Here is a 25,320-nt window from a genome sequence, read left to right as displayed (position 1 = left end):
GCATATTCGCCATACAATGGCGTGTGTGCGGCAAATAATGCCAAATTGACATTGTAAGAAATGTAACCATTTTTTACCATTATGTGCTGTGCGCCACCAACCTAGGTTTCAAAATTGCCTTTGTTATTACAATAAATTGATGTTAGACGGTAAAATAACTGTTAAATCGATAACCCTAAATACGTACAAAATAAACAAAACTGAATGTGTATTTTAGGTTTAAATGTAACTAGTATTTTATGTACGGAGCCGACACATTAAACTTTTACTTAATGTATAAATAGACTTTGTAAGTAATTATCTTAAATGTTAACAGCACATTTTCTAAAAACCGGCTCCGAAACAACAAAATATATCGCCCTGTTGCACGATGTTCTTTATCCGAAAACGATCGCTATATCGAAAACGCTCTTTAAGACGAACATATTGAGCGTGATAAATAATTACGGACGACCTTGAACTTCAACGATCAGTGTAATATTAAACAACATAATTAATGTAATTTTCAGTTTATTTCCTATACTTGTGCTACGAGAAATTGCTTTTTGCCAAATTTTATAATTCTAGGCCAACAGGAAGTATCTGATTCCCTTTGCGAAATGTGTTGGAAATGAGACATAGATGCCCATATCTTTTGGTTTATACAGACTTGTCATATGAGAAAGAACAGACAGCTGGATTTAATCCACAAACAGTGGTAATTAAGGAATGGCAAACATAGAAGACAGATCAAGGGATGTCATTTGCCGGGAGGCACTGGCAAAAATATCTCAAGAAAGGAACCACAACGACCGAAAGTAAATGAAATTGATGTTGATGAATTTAATAATTGTTCAGACAAATCAATTATTTTATTTACATTAATCACTGAATATATTTTATACGGTTCTAAAATTACAAACCATTTCTCTACCCGGTGCAAAAAATATATTTAAGATTTTCGAAGTTACCCTATTGTTTCCTTTATTTTAATATCGTCTCGATAACATTTAAGCAGGACCGTATTTACAACGAATAATATATCTAATCTTTATAATATATTAGCTGCCCGTACCAACTTCATCTGGGTGAAATAAGATATTAATTTACTTCCCGATCGCAGCGCCACTCATCTATTCTAAACCACACACACTAATAAAACACAACAAAGAACCAGTTACATTCACACACACATACACAGAAGATTTATATAGTATACAAAAATACTAAAACTAAAAGCACTTTCTTCTATAAATAAATAACTCGATTGATAATAATTATCACATCGAAGACTGAACGAAGAAGAACTGCAGAGATATCCTGATACTGGTCCTGGGTAGGTACCACCCGTTTATCATGTATTCTACCGCCAAACAGCAAAACTCAATATTGTTGTGCTCTGGTTCATGGAAGCTTCTATGGGAAACCTCAGAGACCTGTTTTAGACACTTAAATAAAGCACTGGAATATATTTCACTGAAATTTGGCGAAGTACAATAGATAAGAATCAACTGGCAGGTTTTAAATTCTGGTAATAAAAACGTGGAGCCTGTGAATCTAATCGATAGAGGATACACCTATAATATCTGTGCATACACAGGGGAAGACAAAACTTTTTTCTCATATGTATGTCAACCGATTTTCTAGTTTTTTGGTTGACTATTAACGAGCTTAGAGTCATCAAAAAAAAGTTCAATAACAGGAAATTCATATTAGTTTTCCAAATCGACGAATACTACTCCAATAATCCTTGTAATTTGTCGCAGATGAAACGTCGATTATTGTACAAATTGAAGGTCGATTGTACCGTTTGGTTGTTTTGGAACTGTCACAACATGTTTTATCAATGTCAAGATTGTATTAATGAATTTGGTTTTGGCTTCACTCGATGGCAATGGACGAATTTGTTTTCAAGATGGCGCCAACATTAGAAAGATTAAATTTACAATTTATACATCACGACAGACGAATGATATTCGATTGAATGAATATTATAGAAAAGCCTTTCAATTCATACATTTGATGCACTGTTCGACAAGAGACACGTCAAAAAAGATTAATTCATTCTACCTACAGTTATGATACCTTCGTAATATTTCTAACACCATGTTACAATACTGATCATAGGAATTAAAAGTAGTAAATACCTCTGATAGTAGCGAACGAAGATATCATGTCTTTTAACACAATAAATAGGTCCACTGATGTATGTATATACGCATTCTAGGTATATGTATATTGGTGATGAGGCTTACGTGTAGAATATCTTGGTGAGTCCTTGGTGGCCACCGTACGACAGCAGTTGACAGAGCAGTAGAGCCGCCAGCAGCGCCCGCGGCGGCGACATCGCGCTCACGCCGCCGCCGCATTGGCGAGAGTGCGCACCTATCACGACGCCACGCGAAACTCCCTTCACACCCTCCAAAACACTCACGTACCTCGACTTTATTTTTAACGATCTTTTTGTTTTTAAATTGAATATTCAACGTTCGAATTTTAAAGTTCCTACCAAATGGTCCGATTCAAAATTACACTGCACTTTCTGTTTCTGTACGCGGTAGTGTTGGCGGGAAATCGTTGCGTCAGTCTCGAAACGTCATTTTATTTTATTGTCTATTCTTACATTGTCTTAGTAAGTATCCCAGAATAACGACGTTATACGGAACCTCGCTTTATATCTCTCTCGTGTCACATCTTGACGTGCGTTAGGCATCGATAGACTGTTGATAAAAGGTGATTGCTTTAGTAATATTTGTTTGGGTACGAGATGTTTGTGTTTATGCAACAACAAAGCCACTGACGAACTGCGAGATATTTGTAATGACAAACAAAAAATATTTTATTTAGCTGCATTATCAAGGACGATAACGAAACTGTTCGGAATGCGGTGCATCCCGTCACGACAAGCAGTCTGCAACTACTATATTTAAACTTACGTCCGTTTTTATGTATCGACTTTAATAGTAACTTGCAAGCGATGTTACACTGCGGCAACTGCGGGACCTAGTTACGAGTGACGGATACGTTTGTAACGATAAATTGATTGCATACGTCGACGTTAGATGTGTCATTAGTATTGAGGTATAATTAATAGTGTTTATTAAAAGAAAAAAAAAAGAGTTACGTTACTTGACGTTATTTGTATTATAGTTACCGACGTAAATGTAGTCTTTAGTTATAACGACTGGCAACAACGTTAACAGTAGTAATTTCGATTCGTTCTCTTTTCAAATAATTGCAAGAAACATTCGTACGAGTTTCCGGAACAGCAGTTTATAGATTACTGGACATTTACGTAGTTGAACATAAAACGGAATGTCGATGCGGAAATTCAATAATGTTGCCAATCGGAATAAAAAAAAAAAAAAAATTCATGTCGAACAATAAACCACTGAAACTGCTCGACTTAAAGATATCACTCGACAGAAACTAATTGGTCGATCTCGATACAGCTATGGGTCAATAGCTACGTCTGAGATGCTGAGATAACGTGTAGCCAAGGAATTAGCATACGACGCTGTTGCTTAATATACCTACTACATTACATAAAACTAGTTGCAATTAAAATAAATTTAAATGCATTTTAAACACAAGTTTAATTGATTATCGGTCTGTTGAACAAGATTGTATATAATACGGTACAGCCGAAAAGTTTATTCGTTTGAAGATTATATCAAAAATTATGAGACCAATTTGAGAAAAAAAAAAAGTTTACATTCCATTTATTGAGAAAGGTTATAAATTATACAAGAATACAACCATTAGAATAAATGGAAAAAATCCCCAAGGCCGATATATCAGCCTTCGATTATGATTAGGTGTGGCAGAGTCATTTCGGGTCTTATTATCGTAGAAATTGCATAAACGTTGTATTGTATTAAAAAAAGGAACCTGCGATTAATTAACATGATACGTGAGAAATTGAACACGAAGTATCAGCCCTCGGGTTTTATTATACCGAGGACCCATTTGATACCGGATGCCAATTTATGTACGTAACCCTTCTTTTTCGCTAGAAAAACGCTTTACGCTTTCCCCCCACGTGGAAGTGGGGGGGGGGGGTACGTGGGACTCAGGTGCCCTGGACACCGAGCGCGCCTCGTTACACGGAATACACACTAAAAAACCCGAGGTACCCTCTCTTCGGCGAGCGCCGTGGGACCGTTTACGCATGCTACCATGTCAAGCCAACTTAACCTACAACAACTGTAGTACTGCCATTTTTTATAGCCCCCTGATGGTCGTGCTCCATTGCCTATAGATATTGACGCCGTATGAAAATTTTATTAATTTATTATACAACCAAATCGCCACCAGCCTCAGGAACTGAGAATTTATGTTCCTTATTTCTCGTAAACTGGCTAACTCTCCCTTCAAATAGGAACACAATAATACTTATTATTATTGTTTAGCGGAAGCCCTACCACCAAGTAAATTAAATACCTAAAATTTCCTGATTCAAATTCAAGAAATTGAAATTATTTTAATTACATCCTAATACAGTCCAAAAGTCAGTAACGACTTATATACGCAATCGACACAGGCAACTTGTAGATTGTCGTTAAGATTTTTTATTATGATTTGGAAAATGGAAACCACATATACGTTTCAAAATTTTCATGCTTTAACGTTTTATACTTCCAATGAATGTATTATTAACGCGTGAAATTCAAAATAATCACTTCACGATAAATAAATAATTGTATATTTTGTAAAACAATTTCGAGAAAAATATTTGCTTACCAAACTATGATAAAATATATCTAAACTGAGTGAATTATACTTGAACTCTTAACCATTACAATGAAGATTAGAAATATACCATAACAGTCAGTGTTGATTCGATAATAATTATAACATAATATAATTTATTTATTTATTTATTTGGGAAGCCAACGTGATATACAAAGTGTTTAATTCTACAAGATACATCCTGTCTTAAATAAATATTACCATGTACATCACTCTTACAGGCTAACTCATCATGTAAGACAAAAAAAAAAAAAAAAAGAATCAGACCAAAAATACTAATGTGCTTATTAAAGAAGCAATAAATTACAAAAAATAAAAACAAAAAACTAATTAAAATTACAAAGTAAAAACCCAAGAAGAAAAAAAATACATTATACAGAAAAAAATATATAAATAGGTACCTCTATCGCAAATACAACTGTGACATTAAAACAGTGTTATGGTAAAAAATATTTCCTTAATTTATTTTTAAAATTCAGTTCAGTGTTGCCAAATATATCAATATCAGCTTGTTTAAAAATAGAATTATAGATTTTTATAGCCCTGTATAAGGGAGCAGATTTGCCTAAGTTAGTTTTAGTATTCCTATATTGAAAAGTTTTTTTATGCTTATTTTGGGCTCTTGCATTATTCCTCGGTATGGCCAACATGATTTTACTCAATAACGCAGAACAATCTATACGTCCATTTAAAATTTTATGTAATACACAAAGGTCCATCATGTCTCTGCGATTAGATAGTGATATTGTCTTGTAAAATTGTAACTGATCTTTGTAACTTTTATTGCAAATTAATTTATTACTTTTATAACATAAATGGCGCATAAATTTTTTCTGTACTCTTTCTAATCTTTCTTTATGACTTTGATAGTACGGACTCCAGACAGTAGAACAGTATTCTAGCTTGCTTCGAACCATTGAATTGAACAAAGCCAGCCTACTGCTTGATTTCTTAAATTCTTTTGTACTTCTTGTTATAAAACCTAATGTTTTAAATGTTGTCATAATCAAATTATCTGTATGCGGTATAAAACTTAATTGACTATCAATTATAACACCCAAATCATTTATTTTCTGAACTTTTTCTAAAATATGACTCTTTATATTGTAATTAAAATTAATTTTAAATAATTTCCTACCGAAAGTTATAATGTAACATTTTTGCTGATTTAATTTCATTTTATTCTTTTCACACCATACCAAAAGTCTATCCAAGTCTTGTTGCATTAATTTACAGTCATCAATACTATTAATTTTTTTATAAAACTTAAGATCGTCCGCATATAGAGAAAACTTACTATTATTGAAACATTTTGCAATATCGTTGATAAATATTCCGAATAATAATGGGCCGAGGTGAGAGCCTTGTGGAACTCCAGATGTAGCAATAAATGTATAGGATTTATATCCCCCAATAACAACATTCATTTCTCTATTTATTAAATAAGATTTCAGCCACTTACCAAAACTTCCGCACATACCATAGCTTTCAAGTTTATGTAGTAAAATATTATGGTCAATTACATCGAATGCTTTAGAGAAATCCGTATATATGCAGTCTATTTGATTATTGTAGTCTATACTTTCCGATAAGTCATCAATAAATAGTGTTAAGTTAGACAATGTAGATCTCCTTTGAATAAAACCATGCTGATTAATGGAAACTACAGACTTCATGTGCCATGTCAATACTGGACAAATTAATGATTCAAAGATCTTAGCAAATGTTGACAAAATACATATTGGTCTATAATTTTTTATTTCTGATTTATTACCCTTTTTAAAAATAGGAACAACTCTTGCTATTTTCCACGTACTTGGCATTTCACCAGAACTTAATGATTTATTGTAGATTAACAACAAGGGTCTAGCTAATGATTCTGCACACCGTTTCACAAATACTGGTGGTATATCATCCGGGCCTGCCCCTTTATTTATATTCAGACTTCTGAGTTTGTCTTTTACTTCGCACTCAGTGAAATGGATACTACTCATTTGTGAATTATAACAAAATTCGTCATTAGTTTGTAACAACGACGATCGTTCATTATGTTTGATGTATGTGCTTGAAAAATAATTAGCAAATTGGTTACAGATATCTGTGCCATCAGTGAAAGAACAATTATTAAATGTCATTACAGAAGGGAAGTCGCATTTATTACCTCGTTTTGTTTTCAAAAATGAGTAAAAAAATTTTGGATTGTTTTTTATATTAGATTCAACTCTATCAATGTAACTTCTATAGTCTGCTCTAATAAGAATATCACATCTATTTCGAAGTAATTTAAATTGTATCTCATCTAAAGGATTTTTATATTTTTTATATAATATTCTATATTTATTTTTCTCGGCCAATCTTCTAATTAAACTTTGAGAGTACCATATAGGATAAAAATTTTTGTTCCTGATAATTTTCATTGGCACACATTTTTCTATAATCTTTCTTAACTCAATATAAAATACATTAGTTAATTGATTAATATCTAAACAGCTTTTAAATAGTATATCCCATTGTATTGCCGCAAGATGTTGGTTAATTAATTTATAGTTCGCATGTAAGAAATTGTATCTTATTATACTATTATTTGATATAATATTCGGATCATTGAGGTTAGCTTCATAGTAGATTTCTAGTGGAGGGTGGTACTTATCTATCGGACACGCAGAAAACATACTGTTATCTACTTTTACATTATTAGAATTACTAAACACAAGATCCAATCTTTTACCGTATGCATTATTGACGCTATTATGTTGAAAAAGATTTGTCAATGACATGAATTCATTTATAAGAGCACCATTTGAATTATTATAATTTGGAATAAAACATTCATATTTATTGTCTTCACGAGTCCAATGAATAGAAGGTATATTAAAGTCGCCTGCTATAATTGTAGACGATTGCTCGTCAATTACCCTTTCAACGTTCTGAGTAAATCCTTCAAGTACCTCATATTTCAATGGTGAAGGAATATAGACCGCGCATATAGAAATAGATTTTTCGCCTAATAAGACTTTTACCCACAGATCCTCACAATATATCGTCTCCCATGAGTGAACTCTATAAGATTGGTATTTCTTAGAAACCGCAATCAAAACCCCTCCACCATCCAGTCTGTCAGTATTACTAGATTCACGGTCCCTTCGAAAAATATTATAGCGATTGTCTATGAATTCATTATCTGAAATACTACTATTGAGCCAAGTTTCAGTAAATATTATGACATCAAAGTCAAAATTAAGTATAGCTAAGTATATATCATTTGTTTTTGTTCGCATGCCCCTTACATTTCATAATCGATATTAATAGTTCAAAGTTATTACCATTTATATCTTTATTTACGTAATTAAAGAGAATGAAACGTAACTCGATTAACTTTCAATAACGAGACTATTAAACTCTAGTGGGTCAATAGCTCGTTTTTTTATCAATGAAACGTCAGAAAAATACGTATAGAGCTATTCGCTAACAACGGCGCGCCCCTCTTTGCCAAATTATCGACGTGCATAGGCATGAGTGACGCTCGTGCTTAAAATATGTCTATGTGTGCGTGAGACGATTAAGAAGGACAGCAAAAAAATATTTAAATTTCGATCACTTATATGTAAACGGAACTTAGGTTAAATCGCGAAACTAAATCAGCGCGACTTTGCAACAATTATACGTATATATATGTTTGGATTTGAATTTGTTAACTAACAGATCTCTATACGAGAAAATGCAAGCTGGATGCATCTGTCATTTATCGTTTAATGTTACCTACATATATGGTTATGAGAATTATTCCCAGGCTGTTCTTTAGTTTATTCAATTCAACTTGATGCATTCTTCTTATGTTTAACATTTAGTTTTTGAGTAGAATAAGTACTACATGCATTTTTATCGCTTGAAAGTTAGATATCAGTGTTGTAAGTGAAATTTATGTTATTAAATTTATTTTCATATGTACGTTGACACGACATTATATATTTTATTTGTTTCTTATAATTTGTACGTACCTTATCCTAAATAATATTATAAAGGGGAAGTTTGTATGTATGGATGTTTGTTATTCATGATATAATTTATAAAGATATTGTGTGAATAATACTCGACAACCAACAAAAAAAACGGGAGTAAAGTCGCGGCGAAAACTAGAATAAATATAAAAGTAAATAATGTGCACGTGTAAATTTCACGTTTTTAATCCTTTTTAATACACCTACATAAATAAAGTATTGAAATAATTTCTTATTAAATAATTAAAATGGGAGAGAAAAGTGTGACAATAATAGTCATACATTACTTACTAAAACTCTGAATAATAAAAAACATTAGAAAATACATTCCTTTACGGATACGGTTACTTAATTGGTGTATTAGCATAGAGTTTATATATATTTTTCACATTTCAGTGACTATAGTTCGGAATTTATCCATACATAATAGTTCATCGAACCAGTAAAGTACGCTCCTGTGAAAATTAACAAATTCGATACGGGCAAAACTTCGACTCGAAGGTAATATTGTAATATTATCAAAGATTTCATTTCCCACTCGAACACCACTAAATATTGTCATTCGAGACGTTGTTTCCAACAATTTAATGTTACAATAGAGTATTGATTGGACCACGATTACGCAATAGTTTGCGGTTCGAATCCTATCCCCAATATTGCAACATTCCAACCACAACGACAGATCTAAATATAAATACAAGTACACTTCCATATCGAGCGAGAATTCTTGATATTCTTGAATAATATTGATCGAAGTCGATTTTAATTACGTTTACTCCGTATATATGAGAAATGTTTGCAATTTAGAGTTCGATATTAAATTATAAGTGAAAGAGAATTATGATGAAGAAGAAAATGTGAGATCGAAGTTATAACTTGTTCTACTGATGGGATGTAATTAACTGATTCATAAAGTCGACGTACGTAGAAATATAATTGATGCTGCTTGAAAAATTATAGATGTTTGCTGCAATTTCATTAAATATTTGGGGTCAGTGAACTTCCTTCAGGCGACATATCGATATATGATCAAACGATATTTTGAACTAAAAGCTTACTAAGTAAATAATAATAAAATTGATCAACTACAAATGCAGTTATAACGGTTGAATTTTGTTCAAAAAATAGCTATTTTCGAATGTCATCTCTGATTATTCAGTACTTTGTTTTCGAATACTAAGAAAGAGCGGAACTGAGAAAATTTTAATCATAATTTTCTAATGTGTATTATCTATAGATAAGTTATATTGTAAGGACCTAACAACATGGATACACTAGTGGGGCGAGAGGAAGTGGCCGCGAGTGTAATCGTGACCCGGGTTCGAATATGCGAGTTTGTTGACATTAACTGTGAATACTGTTTACGATCTAAATAGCGGACTTTAGATATGCATAATAATTGCATGCATTCAGTGCTAAATTCTAAAATTAAAATATATTTAAAAAAATAATTAAAGATTGTTGGAAACAACAGATTCATTTCTTATCGAATTAATACCGACAATGTAATGCTCGAAATAAATCAAACAAAAGTTTCGGGTTATTTCCGAATGACAATAGCGCCAGTGCTATTCACGTGAGCGGACTTCGACCTTGAGTTATAATTAGATATTCTAACTAATATATAACTTAGGAGATAATACCGTGTTTAATTATTAATTCTGATTTACTGTGAGTAGGTAGGGATTATAAGTCACTTTCATACGTATCGAATAATTTAGGGCCTAGTGTATGTCCTTGCTGACTCCACAATACACTTGTGAGAACAAGATTGCAAAAGTCAAAACAGCTTTCCCCGATAGAGCAATGTACGAAGTAGGCGGGTTGTATGCCTTGCAACCGGTGACACTACTCGTGAGCTGAACTTTTAACTACACACGATCATATGATTTAATCCGATAAAGATAAGATCTAGATTGGCGTCCACTTCGGACAAATCGGATTTAACTGGTGTCTAAATCCTACGGTCTGGTAAGCTTCATTAGCAAGTTCAATTGTTGTGACGACTGTAAAGCAAATCATCTAATATATTACTTGTCGAGACTAACCGGTAACACCGGAATGAACACAATCATCGGAACATTATTCATAGTATAAAAATAGACAAACTCCTTCATGAATATGAAATATTTATTTATAACTAACACAGTTAGGATCAAAGATGAAGTATTACAGGTGTAATCTCGTCTGTTAATACTGAAGTATATCGATGACGAAATCAAAACAAATAAAAAGATGTCGTGGAACTTATCAAGTTTAATGTTATCTCATATAATTTAATCTATTTAATGACAGATACTGCAAAGAAATTGATAAATACAGATACAATAATTACACGTGTCATTATTAGGCTTCGTAATTTGATTTCTGTGAAAGATAATCTGATCATATTAACATTATAACAATTATGCAATACTTTCTAAATAAATATGAAACAATCGAACGCGTAACTAATTATTAAGAATATAAATTACACCGTAGCAAATTATGTAATATAATATTGTATATTAAATGGAAGTTTAATCCGACATGTTTAATATCACCGAAAGGGCAAATCTTGTCGTTGTCGTGTATGACAGCGTTCAAATTTTAAATCACACGACAGGAGTTGATCGAAGAAATGGATAAATTCGAAGTTAGGTTTGGCCATTTCAAATTAGAAACCACGCCGCCTACAGGTTTAGCCGATAGAGGGCAGCCGTGGGCGAGATTTAATGAAGTCGGGATTGCGGAGACAGGCGCATAATCTAATATTTACTGTCCATTGTCTCGCTACACTAGTGTCGCAACTGTTGCCCGCGGGTGGCGGTTTCTTTGAAACCCGATGCTTATTAATCTCAGTCCTTTTACTTTATTATGATCATTTTGTCTAAAACCAAAAACGTCTGGGTATAACTTTCAATTCATTACTAACGCGTTTAAATTTGCTTTAATTGAGTTGTTGACGTTGTAGTTTATAGAACATATTGTAGCCAATTTATTACTGATTGCACTCTATTTGAAAACTGATTTAAGATTGATATTTTTTTACTTTAGATTAGATTTATTTTTTCCAGAATTTCTGTCTATGATTTAGTTACAAGTCTTACATTGTAGTGACAAATTATTTTATTTTTATTTTTCATCGTTCATACATGAACTTATACTGCAAGATTATTATACAATTTAAATTTTAAATAAATACCACCTAAACTTATGTAAGTTTCCTTAAATGGGTTAAATGTCTATTGAAACTTCAATAGAGTTATAAGATCAAAGGTCTCATCAAAGTTGACTTAAGACATATTGTGATGTCTTCTTCTAGAACATAAATAAAATGTATAAGGAATAGGTTAATATAACTTTATTGGGTAATTTCGATAGCTTCGAAATTAAATCATAATGTTATCAGCAATATTATAATTAATATATTTTTTATTGGAATTTTTTTAGATTAATTTGTTAATTTTGTAAACAAACCAACGCCGTAAATCTTCATTTATATGCCCCAGTTCGAAGACGTCGAGCAAAAGAAACACGTATGGAACATTGACCTAGATGATGTACGCCAATTCGCAGTACAATTGATTGACGTTGGTTTAGAAGGTCTAACTCTAAACAATACAAATTAAAAGATTATTTTACGAGTTTTTTTTATATTGTTATACGTACGGCAAAAATCCAAATATTTATAAAAGCAGCAACAAGTCAGTGACCTGAATAACTTATACCTGTTTTCGATTCTTGTATCGGATTTCGCATTTAAGTAAAGGAACCAATGCAATATGTATTGATATTTAGTAGATTATATAAGTTTGTTGACTTTTGAATTTTAATCCTTTAGAATCATCTAGATCATTATTTTTTTATGTACCAGGCGCTGCTTATATCAAATATCTAAGTCGTAGTCTGATAGTTCGTCAACAAGCGTACCAACGATAACCGGACTTTAAGCACTAAAATATATATCTCTAGCACGCAAAGCTGCAAATAAGGAATTTGCTATAAAGATCTCAAGTAAATAAGCATTTCGCATAGCACCAGCCGCGTTCTACCAGCTATAAATAGATACCTAGGCTCCAAATGGACTCGCTAGGCCTTCGAGGCACTCGGCCGACCTAAATATTGACATGGGCGTGGAATTTATGTTCTTGTTAAAATTGTTTAAATGACAACACCGACGGGTTACGGTAAATTGAAATTAGCGAAAGCAACTGAAACCAAACCCATTATTGTACGTTTTGGAGTTTTCAATGGACTTTATCGTTTGCGATGCGCTAACGTCGACAACTTTATGGCGTGCCAACGAGGTGTGCGAAATGAAGCAAGTCTGTTTCACTATTTATTTACCGAGGTGAAAGGTTTCACTATATTTTCCGAAGGCACAATAAACATTTGTAGATAAAATTATATCCGTTACGAATATTAACGCTAATAGACTGGAGCATTCGTGTGCTTAATTTTTAAATAAATTATAAATTCATCTCTTGCTCGACAATAGAGAAAAACATTGTAAGGAAATGCATGTTTCAGATAAAACACCTCAATATCCGCATGTATCTACAAACTTACTATGGAGCTGCGTGATGGAACAAACTCTAAACCTTCATCTCAAGGTGTGACGATTCATACGATGTATTTGTTTAGTACTTTTTTATCGGTACTAAAATTACTACCTGAGATGAGAGCTGTAAGATCGTGATGCATCGAGCAAACTTTGATCTCGTTGTCAAATGTCACATCTCAATATAGACGATCTACTTTTAAGTTGATTTTTAGAACATAACGTTGTGACTGTGAGCTATTCATCATCATAGATTCACAAAACAGAGGAAACCAAACCAAAGTTTAATTAAAACAATTGATTTAAAAAATACTATATACGTGCTTGTTGTATTGTTCATCAAAATATATATTATTTTTTTAAGTTATTTTCTTTTGATGCGGTATAAAAATTATGATAGTGAATATTTATATCGCGCGCATAGGGTGACATTAAAACTACACAATGAAGCTCTCACTAAACCGCTAATTAAGTGTCAAGTCGGTCGAAATAGACAATTTCACATCTTAATTTACTGTAGGTACTATGTATAAAATTTGTGAGTGTGTTATCGTATTGGTGAAAAAAGAAGAAATTACATTTATCATAATAATAATAATAATCATTTTATTATTAATTAATATATTGTTATAATTTTACTTTTATAAACATAATATAATTAACTTAGTCACATATAAATACTCTTTTTATTACTTCGAAGAAGTGGACCTTTTTGCGTTCGTACAAGCACACAGAACTTTTTATATCTATGTTTAATCTCCTGTAAACTCATATCTGCTGTATCCTGATTATCATAAAATTATACTTTGTTATTTCAGCATGACAAATATAAATATGGTCGCTGTATTTTTTCTAAATATTTTCATGTACATATAGCATAGTTAAAATACGTATAATAGTAACTTTTTAAAACGTATGAGTAGATAAGTAACTTAGGCCGTAATTGTTCTACTGCTTGTCTTAATCCTGCTTTACTATTGAATAGGTATGGAAGCTTATTCCGATATGAATTGGAACACACACGTGTCTGATTGTCACCTGTCAGGTAAATATCAGTTAAGATGTTCTAACCATTAGGCTTTTTTGGGCTACTGGCAATTTTTTTAGAATATTAGTTTTCTTATCTAGTTCCATATACTATTAGTTCTTAAATATAAAAATATTAACCAAAATTTTTTTTTACACTTTAGCAGCCTGTAAATTTTCCCACTGCTGGGCTAAAGGCCTCCTCCCCCTTTGAGGAGAACGTTTGGAGCATATTCCACCACGCTGCTCCAATGCGGGTTGGCGGAATACACATGTGGCAGAATTTCATTGAAATTAGACACATGCAGGTTTCCTCACGATGTTTTCCTTCACCGCCGAGTACGAGATGAATTATAAACACAAATTAAGCACATGAAAATTCAGTGGTGCCTGCCTGGGTTTGAACTCGAAATCATCGGTTAAGATGCACGCGGCATGGGCCATCTCGGCTGAAATATCAATATCAATTACATTTGTTTTTATAAATATAATTAACGATTATTTCGAACTATATAGATAGCTGTCCTGTGTCAATTGAATAATATGATTGATTCCTTCGATAATTTAATAAATGTGGCGATTATCTGATCCAAGTATTTATCACGTTTCACGATCTGTAAATCCGTATTTGGAATATCCATAAAATGAGAATTTCGTAAATATAAGATATCTAGTAATTTCCAATTTTATGGATAAAGTCAAACATATTTATTAAATATAAAAAGTGTTACAGTTGCTTTTTGATAGTCAAAAATCTACCACCGATTCGGAAACAAAAACCTCGGACCTGAGAAGAAACGGCAAAAAAACTCAGTAAGAAAAGTCAACTAATACTTAATACACGTTTTTTTATCATGTGGGTATATATGTATAGCTTATATGCTATATAATATACCTATTATGTTTTTGAATCCATGTTTTTGTAACAAATGCTTTAAATATGATTGTGTATAGTTTTTTATTTTTTGCTGGCATGGGTTGGCGGACGAGCATATTATGGGCCACGTGATGCTTGGCGGTAGACCATCTTAGGAGTGGGTGGTACCTACCACCAGTATATACACCAGCATATTCAATATAGGAAAAGATGAATTAGGAGATTTAAATAAATTAATTATATTCGATGAATAACAAATTAGTCATTAAATACGTCAGAGGAAAATCAGTCCGACTATCAGTAAAATGACTTATACCTAATTATTCTATTTGACTAGCATTCGCCTACATCCTCGCTCGCAATAATAATGATCTAAAATTATTTCGATTTCCTAATATCTAGTACTATCACATATCTTTAGATACGAGAAACGAATGTTTCAAAACGGAAACGACGTAAGCACCAAACAGTCCACGTATCAATCAACGTACTCTTTATTCAACAATTACCAAGCAAAAATATTTACGACATCTGCTTGTCAGACTCATGTTAATACAATTAAATAAATCGCACTCATAATTGGTCAATTTAAAGCACTGCTGATAAATCTTCAATCATCGACTTTTAATCAATCAAATAATAAAATATACTTTATTCAGAGGCACTTTTAAAATAGTCATTTCAATTACGAAATGTAAAGCTATAGATGCCTGTTGGTTACCGGTTCGGAACATCAATTCTACCGAGAAGAACCGTCTAGAAGTTCTTCTTCTCTTTCACACCTTTACTGCATGCACCTATATAAACACACATAGGTACATGTATAGGTACATGTATAGGTACATGTAATAATCATATACACTAACTCCTCTATTTTTGAAATATTGAAATATACTTTATTGTACACCACAAAACAAAATACACAGAAATAAAAGTAAAACAAAATTAGTAAAATAAAAGTAAAAAATAAAAAAACGTAATAATTAAAAAGTGTTGTACAATGGGCGGACTTATGGCTAATTAGCCATTTCTTCTAGACAACCCAATCTGAGAGAGAATTTTTAAAATCAACGTCGTAGGCGGTGCAGTCATAAACTTACATGCAAATATTTTTCCTTTCTTTATAACAAATTGTAATAAGAAAATTTGGTTTTAGAATATATTTTTATAATTATCATTTAACATTCATATCAACAGCACCTTTGAAAAACTCGAGCGTTGAAAGAACAAGTTAACAACTAGAACATTGCTTTCAACATTATTATTAAACCGATTTCCATATATTATAACTGTACTACAAATAAAATCGACAATATATGTCGTTGTCTAGGCTTGAATACATGTGTGACAAGTGAAACGTCAGGAACTTTAAATATATAAAAAAGTCCTCAAATTTGACCTTGAAAATTTACACTCTCGAGTTTAATTTAAAAAAAAAAACATATTTTAAAATAATTGTTATTATTACGCGGATAAATAAAATCTCTTCAAGCGTTGAGGCGTGAAGCAGAAAAAACAACACATTCATTTACATCAATTATTTAAAAAAAAAAAAGTTGAATTCAAAAATAAATTCCAATAAAATAATAAATTATTCCAATTAAACTCATTATTTAATCAGGACGTACTTAGTCGAATAATGGTAAACCATTTATTAATTATCTGTTTTTCTTACATTGATTTTCGAATGTATAGTTTTATTTTTGTTTTGTAATATCGAAGGCGAGAAACTAATCACCGTTTTATTTTGTATCCCTTTGAAGTGTTTATGGATATAATGTATTTTTAATTACGTGCTTACAAAAAATACGAGTATTGTAAGTAATTATATTTTCCGTTTATATTTTTATTTGTCATTTTTAGATAAGTATTAAGTGGAAATTCGACTGATTTATGTTTTTCTAATAAATGTTTATTTTTTAATTATTTACTATGTGATGTCATAATTATTTGTTTATTATATATATAAATGTCATATTTATATTGTAATGTACAAAAGTGTAGCCGAATAATTGTGTAACGATTCTAGTGAGATACACTGAATACACTGAATTTATAAAGTAACAATAACGTCATAAGTCTAGTCTCGTAAAATTTACTATAAAAAAAAAATTAACAATTATTCCCAATATACATTCATATTATAACGATACGTTGAATCGAAATTGCGATTCGAAATATGAACTAACCCCGTTACGAGTGGATGCAATATGATGGAACGTGTTTTTTTTTTTTGCCACATTGCCCCGAGGTCAAGGCCTATTGCATCAAATTCTATTATATAATATCTTGTTCGTTCTATTGATCGTTTTATTTAATAAAAAAACTAAAAAGTCTGTAAATTATGAAATCATTAATTTCTTTTATTTAACTTTTTTTATACGTACTTGAAATGAAAAGTCAAGTTAATTTAAATGTCATTTTTTTTTAAATAATTATGGAATGAGTAAATTTAAAAATGTGTACGTCATTATAAATCCTATGATACAAACTTTGAGAATGACCACCATCTCAGTCATCATTGCGGTAGTGACCTATATCGCGACGTAGCGTCCACAGTTTGTGCTAATGAGAAATGACTTCTTGAAATTCTGCAGACTTCCAAAAAGTCCACTATAGGTTTTTAAAAAACTTTGTAGTTTTCGGACGCTGGAGTCTAAGTGTTGTGTCGTGTAGCACTACTTTGAGTTTAGTGGCTTTTTTATTTAATAATTATTACTGTTGGAACTTTAGGATGAGAATAGTTTTTAAAACGTAACCACTTTGACTTTAAAATAGAATCGTTGATTACTAGTTTCTTTTTAAAGAAAACAATATTTCTTGAATACATTTTAACAATTCGAAATTGTGCTTAATTCTAAATATTTATTCCGTCTTGTTCTGATAATAATGTTAATCCTTATATGAAATGTTCTAGACGGTCCGAATGTTATGCTAATATTATTCAAATCGTACAGGGCAGTATTTAATTACTTACATAACGATTAAAGGTCATCGAACATATTTGAATTTAAACAATTCAGTTCGCAAATGCTTTGTTGTTACAAAAATAAACGCACGAAAAACTCCCAACGATACGAATGTAAATTTATCGTACCATTAGACTATATAGGTTATTTTCATTATTAAAAGTTAAAATTATTCTATAATCGATTACGGTTCGACACTGGCGGTGAAATCGATTATAAAATGTGATAAAGTATTTATAGAGTTTAAAAAATAAATTTAGAATCTTAATATATTGCTATTTCCATTTTCAGTTCTCTAATATATTTGCAAAGGGATTACGGTCGCACCGGTAATTTATGCTTAGGATAGTTACCGATATGATTTGAAGCCTTGAATAATGTTATATCGGGAGCGAGATTCATGGTTGCTTTGCAAAATCAAAGTATTAGAGAAAATGCTTCTAATATTGTTAGATGTAAGTACATTTTTGAAGATTTAATTTATGAAAACGACGATATCGTTATAATTAATAAATAAAATACACACCAAATATGGTTACGGGAATACCATATTTGTCGTATGTTACCATAGCTAAAAATTGTGCTACTGCAACTAAGTTATTCCCGCAACGAAACAAAATCACGTTTCGAAACACACACTTTGTTTTAAACTGCCACAAGTTTAGAAATTTCAAACGTTTTTTTTTTTGTGATAACTAATCGGTGTTAAGTTCGACCGTGTTGAATTTATATCGGACGCTGGTAACTACACACGTCCGCTTCGTGCGCGTTCACGAGACATACTAAATTATTGGTATTGCAAACGCGGCATTACCGTCTAACGTAGGGCTGCAACGTTCTGATAACAAATGGTTAAGTTGCCTTTTGAATGCATTCAGGGATGGACATATAACTTTTTTTTTTAATTATTAAATAGAAAATGCAATGTTAATATATTTCCTTTGACATTCGCTTATAGTGTTAATATTGAGTAATTTTAGAGGTAGAATAACAGTATTCTTACAGAAGCTTCTGACGATATTTTAAAACCGTAATTATTAATTGAAGTTTATAATTAAATAAAAGCGTTTTCAGAATAATGAGTTAACAAATAATTTATTGACAATTGTAATAGTAAGTTGGTAGCCCTGATCGAGAGCGAAATTATTTTCTGAACGTCTAGGAACAGTTAAAATTGAACTTTCCTCCGGTACAATTACAGTTGAACTTGTAACGCCGGGTCAAGGTATTTTTTAACGTGCAAACAGGTTACCGCGAGAAATCCGAGACACAACACAAGTGTTCTTAGATAAAAGTTATCAACAAACTGCTTATAGAAATGAAAGTAAAACCATCATTTTTATTTCTTAATTTCTATATTACCTTTGATCAACAATCATCGGATCAACAATTATAGCTTGCATAACCATTTTATTTTAAGTTTTTAAACTTATATATTAATTTACATGGTAAACTCAAATGAGTTTTTAAAATAGCTACTGTACAAACGATGACAGCTGGGAATGACGGCTGACTCATCATATATTATATCGCCTAACAGCAAGTATATTTGTGTGCCAGTGTGAAGGGTGAGTGAGCCAGTGTAACTACAGACACAGGGGAGATAACATCTTAGCTCTTAGGGTGGTGGATCAGCGATGCAAGGATTGTTTTCAATTTCTTAAATCGCCAATGTCTATGGGCATTACTGGGTAATAAGCACTTACCATCAGGTGTCCGTACCGTCTGCCGAACTGACTATATTATAAAATGTATAAATTTCAATTCAGAAAAATAGTTTTAAATATTTGAATCAAATCATATTCTATTTAATTCGAATATTCATAATATTTCTAAGTGTGGATAAAAATAATAAAATACCTATTATAAAAACAAACAATGCTATCTCTGTTTCAGTAACTTTTTTTCGAATTTGTCGAGCGAACGAAAATATCTTACGAATGCATGTGTCCTTCCCCTAAGTATCTCCCGCGTGTGGCGCGATCTCTAACAGCTGCGATCACACACAATGCGCCCATTCGGTAGAATAGTTTAATTGACAGAGCACCTCAGACACAATAAGAGATAAACAGGCAATCTTGCTGTAGTTCAATTTTTAACCGACTTTAAAATAGGCAATTATATAAAATAAATTATATAATTTTTGTCTGTTACTATAGAACTGTTTTAAATATGAATCGAATTGGACTTCTTTTTGGGCTACCTCTCGCGTGATCACATTTATTTTTGATGAATAAGTTATTATTATTTTATGAATACATATTTTATTTATATAGTAACTAATATAAATTATATTAACAGTAAATTTATTTGAGTTCGGTTGTAAACTAAAGTAGTAAAGTCGATTAGGAAATATATTAATTTCTAATATAATATAATTTTAATCCTAAGCTTTAAGCTAGAACTCTCAGAATATAAATAAAGTTGTTATTAAAATGCCGTGTGTATTAAAATAAGTATAATAGTTTTTGTTGTTGTTTGTTGTATTTCTACAGGCATGATGGCCGTGCCTTTAGTGTTCTTTTTTAATTCTATGTGTTATATTTTTATTACTGCCCACATCAAAATTTAAGTTTAATAATTCATTATTATTATTTTCTGTGATATATTGTATTCATTAGCAATTAAAATGTCTGTCTGTCAAGAGTCGTAGATTCCAGATTCATATGGAATGTCTATCTTATATATAATCTTGCTCATCAAAACATAACATATATGTATTTTTATATCGTATCTAGCACTATTAGAAATAATATGAGCACCGCAGACTCTCCGACCAACAGATTATTCGCTCAACCGATCTTTCTTGAATTTAAACGAAACTCCCAAATGCAATTTCAAATCTCAAACTGTTCCAACATTGGAAAACTCTGGAATATAAAATAAAACATCATTTCCCTTTGCGGGAATAGACGACGGATAATAAACCAGACAATTAAAACGAAACTTTCACATAAATGCTTTTCACCTCAACCAAGAGGTCATTTCCACTGAACTTAACATAACAATACCAAGTAAAATCCTATCCACGAATGATATAGTCTGTATATACAATTTTTATAAATCGAACAAAGCCTCCGGACGGACATAGAATAATTGCAAAATCAATGCACCGTGACGGATAGTCAGGCGGATAATTCAATGCTTATGATGATTTAAATAATATGCCATTTTATATGACAATCGGTGCTTTATGAAACTAGAAACTATCGTGTGAAATTCAAAATGATTAAAGCCATTATTCGAGGCTGATATTGAAACGGAGAGTGAGAGAAATGAAACATTTACGCGACGTTAAATATAAATTATCGAAATATATAATCTCACGAACATATTTCGTTAAGTTGTACATAGTGATGTATATGTATACTTAACAGAGGCCAACTACCAATTATTCTTTAGAATCCAAGAAGAGATCAGACGCAAGTATTAAAACGACAACTTCTTAACTACGAGATGATTGAGTCTAGATTGATTCCTATACAGAAAAACCTATCCTTTAATAGATCTTATATTAATTTGAACCTCGTGTTTTGCAGCCTAGCAAGCAAGCTAATAGACCAACGAGGCCAAAATGATATATACCAAGAAATATTATTTCGAAAATCGAAAAAATTCAAATCAAATCTATTAGACACACAATATTAAAACAAAATATATTTTAAATATTCATTTGATAAATAAATTATCCGTGCCTACGTACGCGTCGAGATGTAATCAGTATTTGAATTATACAAATTAAAGAAATAAAATAATTTTATTATAACAAAAAAATTATAGTATTTAATAACGCTATAAAAACGATAGTTTTTAATCGTTGAAAAAGTTATGCCGTGACAGGCCCTTTTATGTGGTGGACACGCTATGTATAAAAGTTGACAAAGGTGCAAGAGTTTTATCGCATCTATAATTATTGTAATCGTTAAAAACGAGTTATTACTTTATCAAAATTATATTAATAATATTATTTTAAACAACTTAGGAAGCCTTTAACTAATTTACCAATTAACCAATCATAACCTTCTACCGCCATGTAGCGATATTTAATATTGTTGCGTTCCGTTTTTAAGAGTGAGTGAGCCAGTATAACTATAGCCCCATAGGACCTTAGTTCCCAGAGTTGGTGGGACATTGTATGGATGGTGAACACATCAGGCAGCGTTTACTAGTCTGCCTATTTTAAATAAAGCTTACGGCTGGAACAGCTTTATGTGTTCAAAATTTAATTATATTTCGGCGTAAATATTTTAACGCGTCCGTTGTGATAAGGGTCTACCCGCCCATTCTTGATTATCGCACATTCCTCGATAAACAACGTTAGCGAAGCAATGAACAGCTTGCATGCAGCATTCATTACAAATCAAGAAACAATTAGTTCAATACACGAACTTATAAATAAATCAAATATAAAAGAAAGCGCCCGTCGTCGGTTAACAAATCGTTGACTAAATATTATTGAAAAACAATCGATATAACTCTCAATATTTCATTTCCTACAGCTATGAAAGCCGGCAAATGATTTATCATTACGGTCGGTCAGCACAACCTGCGTCGCCTATAACCGTAACACTAACAGCACTGCCTGGCCGAGGCTTGTACTTTACGTAACACCTAGGGTTGTCACTTGCCTTGACAATAAAAGAATCGTAATACATATAATACGATTTTTACTACCCAGTAAATTTGAGGTTGAATTCATCTAAGACCATTTACAAAAATACGAACTGATAGAATTACCTTAATTAAAAATCATTTTCAATTTCATTTAGAAATTAATTAAGTTAGTTTAACAAACAATGGTCGTTCATTTCGATTGATAATTTTGAATTGTTAATAATGTTACAAATTTGGGATTTTGTAGCAATTATTAATGATCTGCTATTTGAGAATCTTAAAGAGAAATGTTTATTTTAATCAAATACTTTACCGTTAAATCAGTTTTAGAACATTAATTGGTATAGACTAAAGAATAGTAATTGTATTGTATTAATAATTTAATTATTATTAATATTGAATTTATCGATTAAAAATGATAGAAAACCACAACAGCCAACCGCATCATCTTAGATTCTCACTTCATCTCATCTGTCAACGATTGTATAAATAAATCGTAATAATTTAAATAATTAATCGTCTTAATTTGACTGAAATATTACATTCCGTGATCACAGGGGAACATTCGTGACGAAGTTTCGAGCTCATTCGAAATTATTGAGATTCTTGTAGCGGTATTTGACAGACATCATAACGATAAATAACAATCAAATAAGATTTTACTATGTAACAATTTGTATAGACGTACTGAGGAATAACTAACAAACGCAATGATTAATCTTGCAATGACAAGTGTTCGTCGTTATTGAAAATGTTATCAAAACATAATTATATGAATATCCAAAGTTTCGACCATTTTTCTTCTAACCTTGTTCTTCCGTATATTTTTATTGATAACACTAAAAACTCGATAATAGTTACTAAAAAAAAAAAAAAAAAAACAAAACAGGGTAGTAAGTTACTGAACTGTTTTGTCTTTGCCTATTTATAAATAGAAGAATTTAAAATAAAATGATCCGATAAATCTAATCCCTGAATACAGATCTGAGCTAGTTTCACAGAGACGACGTCGCGAGATGTAGATAACATTACAAAAAGCGGTAGCCCTAAGTCCGCGACCACACGTCGTGACGGGTTAACGTGGAACGAGTTATTTTAGCAGTTCAGTGGTTCCGTGGCGATTTCCGTGGGCGGGTAAACACGTAGTGGCAAATAGCAATGATACGCAAATTATAATCAAACGTCAAACGCCTATTTATGGAATGTCGAGTGTCTGTCGCTAAGGCAAGCGTTGTACTGTCATTTTCGTTAAAGTATTCTTTTATTTATTGTATTTCGAAGTTATGAAAATTACCGTATTATTATTATCACATATGGAAAATCATTTACTGGTTTAAAAAGTTCCTCAAACGTTGTAGTAAGCTACAGTTTATACTTACACTATACAAGTATAAGCAATGAGTTGCTTGGTTCGTCTATGCGTCTATAAATAAAATATGGTCGCTATAAATAAAGTAAGTAAGCGCTATAGACGAAGACCGCTCACTAAATGGAAAGACGATATCAAAAGAAAATGCCCTGAATGGCAAAACATAGCCCAAGACCGAGAGAAATGGAAAGCTTTGGAGAAGTCTTGACCTGGAAGGGGTTCCAGAGGAAAAGTAAACTAGTACATACCTACAAAAAACTTAATCGTATTATTAAATTACACATACACCAACAATTTTTAACAATTACAAAGATTAGATAAATTGTATTTGTTTAAATTAAATTGTAATAAGACTGAAATAAAAGTTTTTTTTTTTAATAAATAAATAAATAATAAATAAATAATAATAAATAAATATTGGACAACATCACATACATTACTCTGATCCCAATGTAAGTAGCTAAAGCACTTGTGTTATGGAAATCAGAAGTAACGACGGTACCACAGACACCCAGACCCAAGACAACATAGAAAACTAAAGAACTTTTTCTACATCGACTCGGCCGGTAATCGAACCCGGGACAGAGTGGCGTACCCATGAAAACCGGTGTACACACTACTCGACCACGGAGGTCGTCGTTTTTTTAATTTTAATATGTATATTAAGATAAAAGTTTTAGGATATTTCCTGCATAAACCTTCAAGCAGCTTCACGGAGTTGGACAGTTGGCATGCTACGAGTGATTTTAACGAATTAAGTGTATATCAAGAATATATACATTTTTCAGTCATTATTTTTAAAATCAATGATTGTCATAATCAAAACAAAATAAAATATGGATATATATATATACAAAAGTGAAACGAATAAACTAATCGATTAAAATAATAACAATTACCAATTACTCGAATGAATCGAATAATATATTAAATTCGTATTACATCACACTCGGGCGCAGTTCACACGATGCCGGAAATATGCAATCTCATTCGATTCGTCCCGAGACCGATCGGGGCTACGTTAGCGAAGTTTATCTGACCTCTTCGCATTTATACGAATGCGTGTGTTAGTGTATTATAGTATAGGGCATTATAATGTCAAAATGAAAATTAAACATTTAGTTTCAGGATATCGGAACTGATGAAATGTGGATCTGGACGTAACTTTGTCTCCTTACACTGTTAACTACCAT

General features: G+C 31.7%; 1 protein-coding gene across 5 annotated transcripts in view; it reads right to left on the bottom strand.

Moving 5' to 3' along the window:
• The window catches only part of LOC125076246 (SUN domain-containing ossification factor), a 77,431-nt gene that overhangs the window by 6,384 nt on the left and 45,727 nt on the right, over positions 1 to 25,320 (bottom strand). Inside the window, exons 1-2 of one of the 5 annotated variants that reach the window (XM_047688343.1) lie at positions 18,671 to 18,911; positions 2,235 to 2,699 (exon numbers count right to left, since the gene is read on the bottom strand). The exons of 1 other annotated variant lie outside the window; for it this stretch is intronic. In XM_047688343.1, coding sequence (XP_047544299.1) covers positions 2,235 to 2,326 — 92 coding nt within the window. In that variant the 5' untranslated portion in view covers positions 2,327 to 2,699; positions 18,671 to 18,911. Of the gene's footprint in view, positions 1 to 2,234; positions 2,700 to 18,670; positions 18,912 to 25,320 lie in introns of those variants that run through there. 3 more of the 5 variants (XM_047688359.1, XM_047688351.1, XM_047688368.1) reach the window with 3 other exon arrangements.

Source organism: Vanessa atalanta, chromosome 3 (assembly GCF_905147765.1).
Source record: "Vanessa atalanta chromosome 3, ilVanAtal1.2, whole genome shotgun sequence".
Lineage (NCBI taxonomy): Eukaryota > Metazoa > Arthropoda > Insecta > Lepidoptera > Nymphalidae > Vanessa > Vanessa atalanta.
Note: the sequence above shows the minus strand (reverse complement) of the source record. Positions and strands in the feature narration are given on the sequence as shown.